The sequence below is a fragment of the Poeciliopsis prolifica genome, unplaced genomic scaffold (assembly GCF_027474105.1).
Source record: "Poeciliopsis prolifica strain line A6 unplaced genomic scaffold, Auburn_PproV2 SCAFFOLD019, whole genome shotgun sequence".
Classification (NCBI taxonomy): Eukaryota; Metazoa; Chordata; class Actinopteri; order Cyprinodontiformes; family Poeciliidae; genus Poeciliopsis; species Poeciliopsis prolifica.
The window spans coordinates 659,669-673,612 of record NW_026562394.1 but is presented as its reverse complement, the minus strand read 5'-3'; the positions used below and the strand labels follow the sequence as shown (position 1 = coordinate 673,612).

Genomic DNA, 13,944 nt, shown 5'->3' with positions numbered 1-13,944 from the left:
TTGTAACAAAGATGTGCATGCAGTGGCAAATTGTCACCGTTCCACTGAGTAGCAATAGTGGAAGTAAGCTTAGGGGTGTGTTCTACTTAGGATTGGGGGAATAATGTGGTGTAGCATATAATGGATTTGCAATGTGGCAAACAGAGACAGATGGTGAAGAGAGATATGTGTTTGTGTGTGCTAAGAGTTTGTACATGCACAACCCATACACACACCTCAACACAGACACTATGAACAATTTGTGTAGAGAAGAAATCCTTTAGGCACATTATGTATACCACCGCTCATTCACCCAAGCCAAGGGTCTCAGTTCATTTAGTTTTTAACTGTTATAAATTGTCTCACTTGACTCCATCTTCCCTTCCTTCTACAACAGGCCTGGAGCAATCTCGACATCCAGTAAGTCCAGACTAGAAACTTCGAAGCAATTCCGTTTTTCTTTCTACAATAGACCTCATCTGGGGGTTGGAATAAAGGGCGATACTGTACTATGAGTGCTAAGATAAAAAAAGCTAATATAATAAATTAAATTAAAAGAAAATTAAGGGATTTCAATAGTAAAACCATTGTTATGCATTTCTATGCCTGATTTTAAATGTCACATACTTATCAATAGAGTCTTGGGTTCTCCAGCTAAATTGAGAAGGCATACTGGTAAAATACTCAGTATGCCTGAGTAACAGATTACAGCTGTTCAAAAGCTGTAATCTTATTAATTATCATGGATTTATTTGACATTTTCAGATGTATTTTTGCCAAAAATCAAATAAGTCAAGTCACATTATCAAGCTTAAACCAGGCATTATCATAGGACATTAGACACATTTACATAAACATAAGTAATCACAATAGATGGTTGAATGGGAAAAAAGAAAGTGTCATATAAGCAACCCAATTGGAATATTCTGTTAGGATTATGCTCTCACCAAATGAAATTGTAATCCAAACAGGAAAGGAAGTTCATGCCAATTGTTAATTCGAACTGAGTGCTTTTGAGCACTTGTTTTAATCATGTCATTTTGATCGTCACAAACTGACCAGACTCCGCATTGTGCAGCAGTGTTGTAGTTGTAGGAAACACATTTATTTCCTCCACCTCTCTCATCCTGTAATGCAGGAAGACCCAACAGCATGTGTTGTTTGGATGTAGCTTAATATGGGAGTTCAGTAACATCTCAACCATTATTAGAACCTGCTGTGGGTTCATTCCGGCTGCTCAGAAGACAGAACAAACACATTATTGTGTTTAGATTTATGTTCAGCACAGACAAAAGTACAACTGTACAAATTTTACAACTCTGCACATGTCAGTGCTTCTATTCTGAATAAAGCCTGGTGAATGTAAACATATGTCTTAATCATCTGAATTGTGTACCATGTAAAGGTTGAACTCAGATTTTTTTCAATTACATATATTACATTGCAATACACTAATTTGATCAAGGAATTTTGCCCATGTAAATACTGATACTGCCAAATAGATATGCTCCAAAGATTCAACTGGTTTTATAACAATCTTTATTGAATAAATGCAAACATTATAAGGGTACCAATTGAGCATTTGGAATATGTTTTTCTAGACCTTGAGGGGGTCATTAACTATTCAGATTTGGAACAGAGTAGACTGCACACCATATGTGTGACAGAGTAGTCCTTCTGAAACAGAACTTTTATATTACTGACTGACAAAGGCAAGATGGTTACAGGGCTGACATTTTAAACTTTCTTTATCTATGTAAGTGGATAGCAAGGCTGCACCAGCTAGAATTACTAACACAGAATGTCCTTGTGTGTTCCCCAAAACTGCAGATTGTTGCCTAAAGTCAAAGACTTCTTAAAGGCTTCTAACATTTTCAGACTCTATATTTTACAAAATAGAGGCTGAAAACTCAAAAGGACAAAACAGAGCAATCTGGCTATAGTCTCTTCAGCCTTCCTGTTTTCTTGCCCTCTTCTGCAGCCTCAAACAATCACCAGACAGCTTGTCAAGAAAATGCAAATTGGTTTAAATATGTTTTTTTTAATTTCAATGTTTTTTCTAACTTAATTTTCAAAGATTTAATCCCAATGATGTCAGTAACGCGTTACTGACATCGGACTACTTTTTTCAGTAATGAGTAATCTAACGTGTTGCTATTTCAAGTTCAGTAGTGAGATTACAGTTACTTATCAAAATCACTTGCGTTACAATTTTCTTTTTTTTCTATGCGATGTTGTTTCTATGCAGCAAACATAAACAATGGCGGGAAGGAGGAGATTCGCATTTTGTTGCTGGAGAAACAGGAACTATTTTGAGTTTCGCTCGCCAAGTCTGATTATTATAAGTGGCTTTGGGCTTGTTATTTTCTAAAGTCGCATCTGAGTTGTGGAGTGGCAGGAGGAGTGTTTGACACCAAATGCAGGGATGTAACACACAACCTGGACGTTGGGGGCAGGGGTGGAATCCTAATTATAGTTTTCCAGAAAATTCTAGAGCACACAAGTTACTAGAGTTTTTTTATGTACTGTTGTAACCATTAAACAATCTCCCCTTCAGTTGAACCACATTAGTGGGGACACATTTTTGATTTTACCATTATAAAAAAAATAACTTGCAATTAAGTATTGGAAAAGCTCAATGTAATATTTACAGGTGACAGAGCGTTGTTATTAGTAGTCATGCAACACTGAAGTGTTTTATTCAAAAGATCTGTCTGTATCAGCAAACACACATTGCCTTTACCCAACATCACAAAAGAATAGAGCAGCATATCCCGTATTGTGCTGGTGGAAAACAGATATATGCCTAAGAAGGTTTGGCAAGGCAAGGAGGAAAACTACATTCACCCAGTAAAAGAAAACAAACAAACAAACAAAAAAAAATACAGAATGTCTGCATTTACAACAATTAAAAAGAAGGGGCAGGTAGTGAAGCAGCAAGGCCAATTTGTTTTGTCCTCTGGACACTCAGTTTCTACAATTTTCAAAACAAAGAATGCTTGTTTTGTGTGCGTTAATATGGGCTTACAGAGTTCCAAATGGATGAAATTTCACACCTGGGCTTTCCAGAATTAAGGCTCAGTGCCTAGAAACAATGTAATATCTTAAGTTTCCCACAGGCAGAAATTAATGGACCACACAAACATTTAATGAGTTACTGCACTCCCGCATATACCTCAGTCTCAAGGTATACAACAATAAACAGTTTGATATACCTAAAGTAAATAAACCATTTGACTTTGAATTCAAGTCCACATCAATGGATTTGAGTTAAATAATTTTACAAAATAAGACATATTTAGAAATGGTGCTCATGCAAAAGAGTATAATAGCTTACAAAGATCAAATTAAGTTGTGCAGAGGGTTGTACCCTCAAGCTGATGATTAGACAAGGGACAAGAAACTGACTTCAGGCAAATATGAGCAGAAAACGCACATACACCCTTATGTGCACACAAATACAACCACACACAGCCAATTAACACAAGCATGTGTCTTTGGGGAATTATATTTCAATTAGCTTTAGCTTTCCTTTGAAAGCTAAAACGTGAATACTTGTGCATTTGTGAATGCAATAAATCCTATTTTTCAATTAGTGTAGTGCTATAATTCTGTATTTGTTACTATACAACTGCAAGTTAAGCAGTTATGAACCAAATCAATAGTTTGGATGATATAAAGACCTATAACACTGCAATGAAGCAAAACTTAAATATGTTATTCAACCTTAGTACATGCAGATGTACTCTTGAAGAAGAGATTAAAGCTACAATATAGTGGTGAAATAAATAAATAAGATAAATCTTAAACAATCTGTTTCAATAGATACCTTTACCTTATCTACATTGTTGTAGATGTTGTTTAAGACTAAATTAGACTATTACATTTCTTTTAATCATATTCCATAGATTCTCTACGGGGTTTCAGTCTCTGAATCTGGCCCAAATTATTGAATGGGTTTTGTTTCTTCTTAAAACTATATTTATCCATGTTGCTTGTGTATGTTTTTCTTACACAGTTTTCCAGTTCAACTTTTCATTATTATGCTTGTACAGTGCACAGTGTCAACCGCCAGCTTCTTTTATAATGACCTTTTGTGGAGGGTGTGGATGACTGCTGGACAGCTGTCAAGTCTCCAGTCTTTTGCATGAGTGTGTAGGTCATAAGACATTTATGAAGTAGTTTTTTTTCTGTGAAACTCAATTTGGTGATTTAATAAATATAAGATCAATGTAATTTTCTTCTTCTTCAAAATTTATTTAACCAGGATAAAACTCCTTGAGATCAAAGATTAATTTTATAAGTGTCCTATTATTAATCAAAATGAATAAAAACACTCTTAAATTATAATACTGTTGTGTGTAATGAATGTATATAAGCTTTACTTTTATATTGAATAACAAATAGACTTCCGAATAACAAATTTACCAAAAGTCTAATTTTTGGAAATTCTATTTATCGAGATAGATCTTTCATGGCACACCTAATCTAATTTGCGTGGAATTTGACTTATCAATTAAGTGTGACAAACACTGACAACAAAATAAGACAACTAAAGAAGACTACTCTGTATGTACAAGATTTTCTCTGTGTATGCATCAATTTGCAAATCAACTTTTTTGTTGTTTTTCTTGAGCAGCATGGTATTTGTTACTTAGCTTAAAGTCAACAAACTAAACTGAGCATTAATAAACAGTAATTTATATGTGTTATATATAGAATGTTTTTCTGTGAACTATTGAAAAAAGATACAATTGATCTGGATCAACAAAACACCAACAAAAACAAAACTGTTTTTCTCTGCGGTTTTTGGCTAGTTTGTTCAACGGTCAGTATATTTCTTCTCCTTTTTCCTGTAGCAACAAACACAAAATGGTTCTGTGTACAGGAACATTGATGTACATTATACAGATACACATAATTTTGAATTAATTCATTTCTATCAAGCAGAGACGCAAAGTCCCCAAACAATAACAGAGCCGGGGCTAAGGACCAGAGCAGGTAAAGTCACTGCTGTCCATATCTTTATTTCTGCTGGGAAAAAAAATGATTGAACATGTACGGCCAAGTCTCCAAAGTCCAGCCTCAGGGAACTGTATGAAAAGAAGCCTTGGGATGAAAAAGCGCAGGCCATAAAAAGAACTTTGTCTGGGCAAGAGGCTGTTAAGACAAGGAACCTGGAAAATAAATTAGCTCCACTTAATAGGACATCAAATCAACCTACTTCTGATTATGAACTATTTCTAAGCATAGAGTACAGTGTTTCTATAAGTATGGAATTATATCTTTTTCAGTTTCTTTGTCTCCTCTATTTTAAATTCAAACAATTTTCCCTCTCAATGTGAAAGGAATACAGCCTTGTGTTTACAGAGAGCTTTAATCCAAACCTTGATTGTGTTTGTGTCTTTTTCTCAAAGAGTGTTTGAGATTAGTGACACATGGCTTGTCAAAGACTGGAGTTTAAGATTAGCCAGTCTAATCCTTTTGGAATTCAATACTAATGCAGACATCACATATGCATGCATCTGTGCACACAGGCTCACTCACACCACACATAGGGACATAACCAAATGTTTTGGCACCCTAGGTTGAATGCAAGTATAAAAGGATCCCAGGATGTAAACAGTGAAATCCCAAACTATTATGTCTCAAGAATCGTCCTCAGTTGAATGCAAGTCGTTCTGCACAACCTTTAGGTAAAAAGTATAAAATATTGCTAAGTCAATCTTTGACTATGCCATGCAATAATTAATCTTCCAGATAACTTTTATACAGGCCTTTTTGCTTTATCTACTAATTTGGATTAGGCACAATCCAGTTACGTGTGTCAAGATATACCAAGCAGTGAACTATACTTTATTATGTAGGCCTAATAGTTGTCTATATTGTTTTAACTAAAAGAAGCTAATTAGTTGATAAAACATATGTGAAGGTCTTCAGTTTTCCAGGTTTTTATTCAGGAAGGATGAAAGGAAATTATTTTGTTTTAAAAATTTAATTTAGAAATTCCCGTCTCCATTATTTTCTGATGGAACTTGTGCGATGAGGCAACCGTCACTTGACCTCATCCAGCCAAGCAAAGTGTAATTTGTGCCTGTGAAATTTACAGCGTTTATGCGTAGATGTGCACATACCGGTTAGCGGTGCAACACAAAGGTTTGTTGCTGTCTGTTTTTGTGGAAAACTCATCTGTCGCTGTTGTTCTTGGAATAACAAGCTGGGAATATTTAACCAATGAGAAATGTTCAGCATCCTCTTTTCTTTTAGTTCAGACTCCATCAAAAAGTCGTAACCTCCTAGAAGGACCTGTGTCAGAATTGATCTTTGTTTTTGTGAAATGTGTCTCCAGTTCCTGTAGTTAAGCTGCTAGGAGGGAGGAACACTACTTAAGAAAACTACCTAAATTCATAAAAAGGTTCCTGAAGTGTAAACACACCTTATGGGATACAAATATGTTTTACAAGAAGTGGCAGTAATTATTAGCCACACATAAAACTATTTACTACACAATGGCACAGTTGGTTGCCTTGCAGCAAGGTCAAGTCCCGGCCTGTGGTCTTTCTACATGAAGTTTGAATGTTTTGCATGTATATGCGTGGGTTCTCTATAGGCACCCTGCAAGGATAGCGTGTTGGATGGATGGACATCAAATGAACTGCAATGAACTTCCATGCTTGTCAGTGAAGAACACATCACCTAAAATATTGAACATTGCTCTACATTTTGCCTTGTACACATAGGTACATGTAAAAAGTGCTGTTATGTTAGTTGAGCTTGTGCGTTTCTTTCACCTGCTGGGTGTCTACTAAGGGTGTAAACATGCAGTCTGTTGATGATGCTGGCGCAGTAGAATCCACCTGTGGGCTTACGTTCTCACCATTCTCTGTGGGAGGCCCATTTGATCTCTGCCTCTTGCTCTGGGCTGACTAAATAACACTGTGCCTTAAAAAATATAACACAAACACTTGGTGCCAAAATAATAAAAAAAAAATTGACATTTATTCAACCTGAATCTTCTGCAAAAAGACATATGCTTGACATGTTGCGTGATCGTAACCAGTAGGAAGCCATTAGCTCAAGGCACTAACAGTGTATTATTCCACAATAGTTTGCCGTTTCGGATAAAATAACGCTCTTCTTGAATTTATACCTGACAAGACAGTCATTTTAGTGACTTGTACACTTGACATCTGCAAGAAAAAAAAAAAACAAAAAACAAAAACATAATTCATTCTTGACCATGTATTTCTTTGAGGAGACATGTGGCTGTGGATCAGTAAAAGTTAGCAGTGCTCCTTTCAGTTCAAAAGAATAATTTATTTAATGCTGATGCATTTGTGTTCAAACATGGAATCCTCAAAAGCTACATGCCAAGGCCCATCGAAATGTTTGCCGTTCCATTCAGTTTGCAAACGACTTTAAGCAAACGACAGGAAGACTGAACGTTTTACAGTGAGCTTGCTTTAGGCTGCTGTTTGCTTTTAAATTCTATCAGGGAGTATTTCAGGCAACACTTGTCACTGACGCCATATGGATTTTGCTCAGGCTGGATCTGTACTTGATGGGTTTCACTGTTAGCTTTTTGTATTTCACTGCTTTGGTTAACATAAAGCAACCTGTACTTAGAAAAACTGGAACCCAATATTGGTATTTATTGTAAATATTGAGAATATCAGTTAAAATTATGATACATCTAGATGCATTAAGGATCACCCTTTAACCAATAATTTGCCTGAATCAAATATTTATACAAAATTACAATGAGGTATTGTGTAAAAAATAGAAAATCCCCTCTGGAGCCCATTTGTTTTCCATTGGTCCAACCCTTACAGCCTCTATATATAAACATTGGCTATCCTTCGGCCAATGTTGAAAGCTATAATCTGTGTTGCGGATTGTAGGTAATTTCAGGGTTAATGCAACAGATATTTTAGCAATGCAAGCCTCTATAACATTGTTGATAGTAAATATGAAATGCTAAGGATGACTTAAAATGTCAACTCTATGATTAATTAAAATTTTAATATCAAAAGTAATTACTTGTCTTTGAGGATAGATAAAGGGATCATTCTTTTCTATTCAAATTCCATTTTTTGCAGAAAGTTAATTCTGTTGACATTTACAACCGTTAAGTACTTATCAAAATATGAAATACAGGTGTGACAACATTTTTATAATTCTAATAATCAATTTAACACATTATTTTAGCAGCAGCAATGTATTAATTAGTGCTTTTCTTATTTAAATAAAAGCAGATTGGGTTATTATGGATAGCTATAATAAGATTCTGCCATGGACATTTACCCATATGAGAAACCACCTCTGACTAACATAAAACTAACTACTTTTAGTCCATAATGCTTCATTTCAATTTTTCAGATACAGAAATGCTTAAAACATTCCCACAGCCTTGTTTTATTATTGAAATTCTACCTTCGAAACCAAAAAGTCTACACAGAAGAAGAGTCTTAACCTATCATAACTGTGCATTTGGTAGCAAATTTGCCCAGCTGGACCAGCTACCTTGTGCATAAAGCAAAAATGCTGCTATCATTTTTTTCTTTTTAGAGCCATTCTGGTTTAACACATAAAGTATGTAAGCTTTGGATCCGACCACATTTCCCTCAACCCTCCTCCGCCTTCTTTCTGTTTTAACTTTTTTAACACCTGGACTAACAAAAGACTGGCTTTGATCATGGGAAATCCCTTGGCAGAGTTGCAGTGAACCCACGGTGGAACTTCACCTGTGTATGTCTGTGTGATGCAAACTGAGCCAGATGATTCCCAATACAGCAAAGCTTTGTGGTATATGTATAAGGTGCAGGACACATGTGGTGTCTATGAAAATGGACAGATGCAAAGAGAGAGAGACAAAAAGGGAGAGGGAAATTGCAAGTAAGCAAGAAAAAGGGAACATCTTGTTTCTCCTGTGTAATCAGTAGCTCTGCAAACATGCACACACACACACACACAAGGCTGCTTGTTATCAGTAGCTTTCCCACGCTGCTGTGCTACAAAGCTCCACACCAGGATGGGAGGATGAAGCAAGGGAGGAATGGACGGAAGTACAGAGAGATGGAGGGTCAGCCTTCACCAGCTTAGTCTCACTGCAGGAATAAACACATCCCTCAGCGGGAGTTTGTATTTAGGCTAGCAAGATCAGAGTTCAGAGCAACCGACTGCCAAGCAGGCAAAGCGACAGAAAACAGACAGAGCAGCGGTGATAAACAAGCATCCATAGAGCAAACAAGCAGTGCACATCCTTTGCTCTCTCTCACACACACACACCAAACACTCTAGTTGAGAAGACTGTACATTCCTCCTCCACACCTCTGCTCCCACATTACGTTTCCATCAACTCCTCCATTCTTGAACATTTCCCTACTTCTTTCTTTGTGTCTCTCTGCCTCCACTTCCCCTTGCTCGCTGCTCAGCCCTGAGCGCTTACGTAAGAAGTCCATTTGCATAACAGGCTGTTTTCTCTGGCTACGGCATGGGCACACGAGACACACTGGATAATATGTTAACAACTCGAGCTGTTGGTAAACAACGACCTCCATCACAACAGCTCACACTGGCGCTATATAGCAGTGCAGGTCTGCTCTACGACAGAGATTTGCCTTTGGATCTCTCAATGCCAGCTGGCTCAAGGCCAAACAGGCTGAAACAGCTGTCATTTACAGAGTGTGAGGATAGGCCATGTCTTTTCCTTGATAGACCTTATTCGGAAAGAGGCTGACCTACCTGCTGAGTTGAACCTGTGCAATAATAGGTCTTGCACCAAGAGATGACTGTTCAAATCAGGCAGCCTGGTATTATCCTCTTCAGGGTAAAGACAAGGGAGGCAGAGAAACCAGCGTGATTTTGTGTGTTATGCCTTCAACGTGGCCTCTTCAAACATAAGCTATACAAACAGAGTGCACATCTGAAGGAATGTTCGCATACATTCGTACATGCATTATACACACCCACACACTTCTAACAAGTGTGTGAAGAGAGTGGAAATGAGAAGACAGGGTTGTGAACATCAATAAATACTGCAGTGGAAGCTGTTAGATACACCCTAAGATAGCTAATTACACACCAATTCTTTAAATGAAGAATGGCCTCAATCATGTCGGGTTACTAAAGAAAGGGCTGATCTTTTGTCTCATTTACACACAAACACACACATACACTTCAAAGTGGCTACAACAAATGATCAAGAGAATCAAGCACAGATGAACTCTCATATGGCGCTTCCCATTTCTCCCTTGCAGAACAGTGGTTGAAGTCAAGACGATGATAATTAGTCTTTCATGTTACTAAATTCATGATACAATGATTTAAATACTCAGCATGTTGATATGATTTTAGAGTAAGCAGGACATAAACTTAGGATATTATAACCTGACATGCTACTAGGATCCATCTACTTGTCAGAAGTCAAGTTGTGAAGTTAACAAGTCCAAGATCAAAAATCAAACATCTTTCTCCCCATCCATGTTCTCCAGCTCATTTTGCTATAGACTGCTATAAAGCTCTAAAAAGTATTACGTTTCGATTACTTGTTGCGTGCCAACTACAGTTTTAAATCATGGGTACCTTAATAAGACTAGTGAAGGAGCCATCTCTGTTTATAGCAAATGGAAATAATTCACATTAGCAAAATGTAGATGTCTTGTAAACAAGAAAACAGTATCAGACTTTTTTAGCCAGCTGACCAACAGTCCACATAATATTTTGTGGGGAAGAGGAGCCTTGTCTTACTCTATGCTCCACATGACTAAAGAAAACTTTGATTATGCCAGCAGTTTCTCTGGCATCTCATGGAAAGAGCTTTAATTGTTTGGTGGATAATTTGAAACCACACCTCTCTATGCATCTATATCTTCATATTTGGATACCTTTGTGTGGCTAGAATCCTTTAAATAAAAAATAAAATTCTAACTAACACTGTTGTTTGGTACACCATATTCTGGAACTCTCTGCTCCCTCTTCAACACTTTCAGGCCTCCCAGCACTAACTTAAGAATAAAATATTGACTATTTTAAGGCATAGCAGTGCAAAAATGTAAGTTTGTGTTCACAAACTTGTAATTTGTTATCCTATCAACTGTTTATAGAGAAACCACATATATATACCTAATACCTAACAATAACATGCACACTTTTTCATTCACGTCCTTCTGTGTCTATTCAATCAATCACTGCTTCAGTGTGACAATAAAAGGCATTGAGCCATTTCACGAACAGCTATGCAAAGTTAATAAGTTAATTGTGCGGATCAGTAACAGTGACCTTGTCCCCCCTGATTTCATGCCCTAGCCCTTCCCTCACCCCTCCTGTTTACAGTTGGATCACCTGCTGTTCTAAAAGCTGGGAGCTGTTTATAGGAAGATTTATTGAAACCAGGATATAGGAGTTCAGAATGTCACTCACAATATCAGCAAATCCTTTTAAAATCCCTTTCGATCTTTAAGTCTCAGACACAGTAAACAGTAGCACAGCATGTTTAATAAGAGCTAAGTGATGCTCAGTCTGAGGCATATTTATATTATCATTTCTATTGAATAGATTGAAAAGGGAGCAGTCTCATGGAACTGTTGGAGTTTAGTGTGTGTGTTAGTTTGCTGTCAGAGCTTCCCGAGAAGGAAGTGACATAAATCTCACTCATGAATAAGAGTATATTTCAAAGGTTGCTTCTTCCTTAATCCAGGAATCCAAGCAGATAAGAGCGCGTAAAAAGGCTTCCAGTGACTCCGGGGCTCATCTCGGAGCAGCAAGTCAAAAACACCCGCGGGGTTGGAGATTTCATTGTGAGGTGTGTCTGTTTTCATTACCAGCTTGCACACACAGAACAGGATACCGTAGGCGCACAAAACGCCCTGTCCGGCACGTCAGTTTCCAGGGTTTCTGTTTATTCAATTATTCACGCATCAAAACGAACGGATATGCATCAATATGAACGGACTTCAAAACGTGACGGGACATAAGCTGCCCTCTGGCTGTGTTGCATCTCTAACGTCTACAGACAGCACGCACAAACACACGTGTGTGTTTTCAATGAGAAAAAGAAAAAGCAGAAAACACCGTGTGTTGGTGTGCACGCGCCCGTGCACGCGCGTGTAAGAGAAAGAGAGAAGGCTCAGCTCATCACCGGTCTGCCAGGACCCGCGTGTGGCAGCGCGTTTTGCCCCCTCCTTATCTTCCTATCACAGTTGGCCCGAAACATACACACGCACACACGAAAACCTGATGCGCACACACACTCCACGCACTCACCACGCGTCCCAGACTCACCTTTCAGCAGAATCCCATAAATAGTGTAGAGAGTGAAAATCAAATGACTCTTGAGGTTCATCCTGCCTGCTTCTTTGTTGTTCCTGTCTTCCGCGCTAATTTCTCCACTCCGTCTCCCTCCTGGACCTCAAACCGAGACCGGACGGCTTCCTCAGCTTATCCAGGTGGACCTGCAGGAGCGTGGCTTTTGTGTGTGTCTGGGAAACGGGGTTAACACAGCCCAGTATACAATCCCTAGGCTGTTTGGCTTGTGGTGTAAATTCTCGCTCCTCTAAAAGAAAATAAAAAAAAGCACTAATGTGGATGTTGTCGGGGATGCACTACAGATGAGTGCGCTCAGTAAGAGGAACTCTGGAATCTATATATATTTAAATCAGCGTTAGACAGCACGCGCTGATAAGAATGCTCCACTGGTAGCAGGATAAACGTTCCCGTTCCCGTACATCTGTCTGCACTGGTCTTGGTCTGCCGTGGCGCACGGTCCACAGTGCTTGGAGCACGAGTGGATTGTTTGAGTTCCGCCCACACTCCTTTGACTGACGTGAAAAATAAACCAATGGTGATGGGGATTAGGCAGGAGTTGGTGAAGGGTAGGTGGAAATGGAGGAGCGGCTCAATTCAGAAGCTGTAAAAGATATCACTTTGCAAACAAAAAAAAAGTTAAAACAAAAAACAAAAAAATAAAAATATAAGATTTTGAGTACACAATAAAATAGATAAATGAAAAGCAGTTTCTCTGATTTGGGAGAATAAAATGCCACGACTCCACGTCTCTACTGAATTTGAATAACCACTCAGCATGGGTGTAATCAATCACGTAATTATCTGCATCAAGTCTTAAAATACTTACAGTCGACTACAAAAAAAAAAAAAAAAGAAATTCATAGGTAACTTTTACAAACAAAATGTTCCAATACATGTCCTTTTGTCATTACTTTATTAAATAACTTCTCATTCACTGAAAAAAGTGGATCATTTTTTACAGTGTTCTCACATTTTACAATGGGATCAAAATTCAAAATAGAAAGCATGCAGATATGCTTCCAGGTGTGAGCGGGCACTAAACCTTAATGTGTTATTGAGATTGTTTCACTTTTTCGCATTTAAATGTTTTTGACAAACTGTGAGAGAAAAATAAGTATAAACTTCAAAATATTACGTAGATAAATGCCACATTATTTCTTTTTATTGAATATGATTTAGTCCCTGCGTTGGTAAATTGTTGGAAATATGACTGATAGCTTTACATAGCATTGTGATGAAGTAACACAGACTAGTTTCCTAAGTATATCTCTATAAGGATTTTAAAGTGAAAACATCACTGATACAAGAAAAAATTGTGCAACGTGGGTTTGAAATGTAAAGAGCGCAACCAAAACTCCATGTAGAGACGTACTGAAACTACTTAAACTTACCGTAACAATTTAATAGTATTGTTTACAGTAATTTCATCTACAGTTGCAAGAAACCTACTAGAAATTAATTTAGATTATTCTAAATAATCAAAAAGAATTTTTATTTTTGTATGTTAGGGATTACTTTTTATTTAAAATATTAGTGCTTGCTTCACCCTTTTTCCAATGTACTATACATTTTCCTGTTTTCATTTTACTTCTACATTTAAATTAGAATAAAATTACAGTTTTCGGATGTGGATACAAGATATTCTGCTTTTGCAAATAA

The 13,944-nt window shown here is 37.4% G+C and overlaps 1 protein-coding gene across 3 annotated transcripts in view; it reads right to left on the bottom strand.

The window, feature by feature from the left end:
• cadm2a (cell adhesion molecule 2a) overlaps positions 1-12,726 on the bottom strand; it is a 216,493-nt gene extending 203,767 nt beyond the window's left edge. For all 3 annotated transcript variants that reach the window (XM_055043528.1, XM_055043530.1, XM_055043529.1), the window contains exon 1: positions 12,262-12,726. In XM_055043528.1, the coding sequence (XP_054899503.1) occupies positions 12,262-12,322 (61 nt within the window). In that variant the 5' untranslated portion in view covers positions 12,323-12,726. The remainder of the gene's footprint in view (positions 1-12,261) is intronic.
• Positions 12,727-13,944: the final 1,218 nt, after the last annotated feature.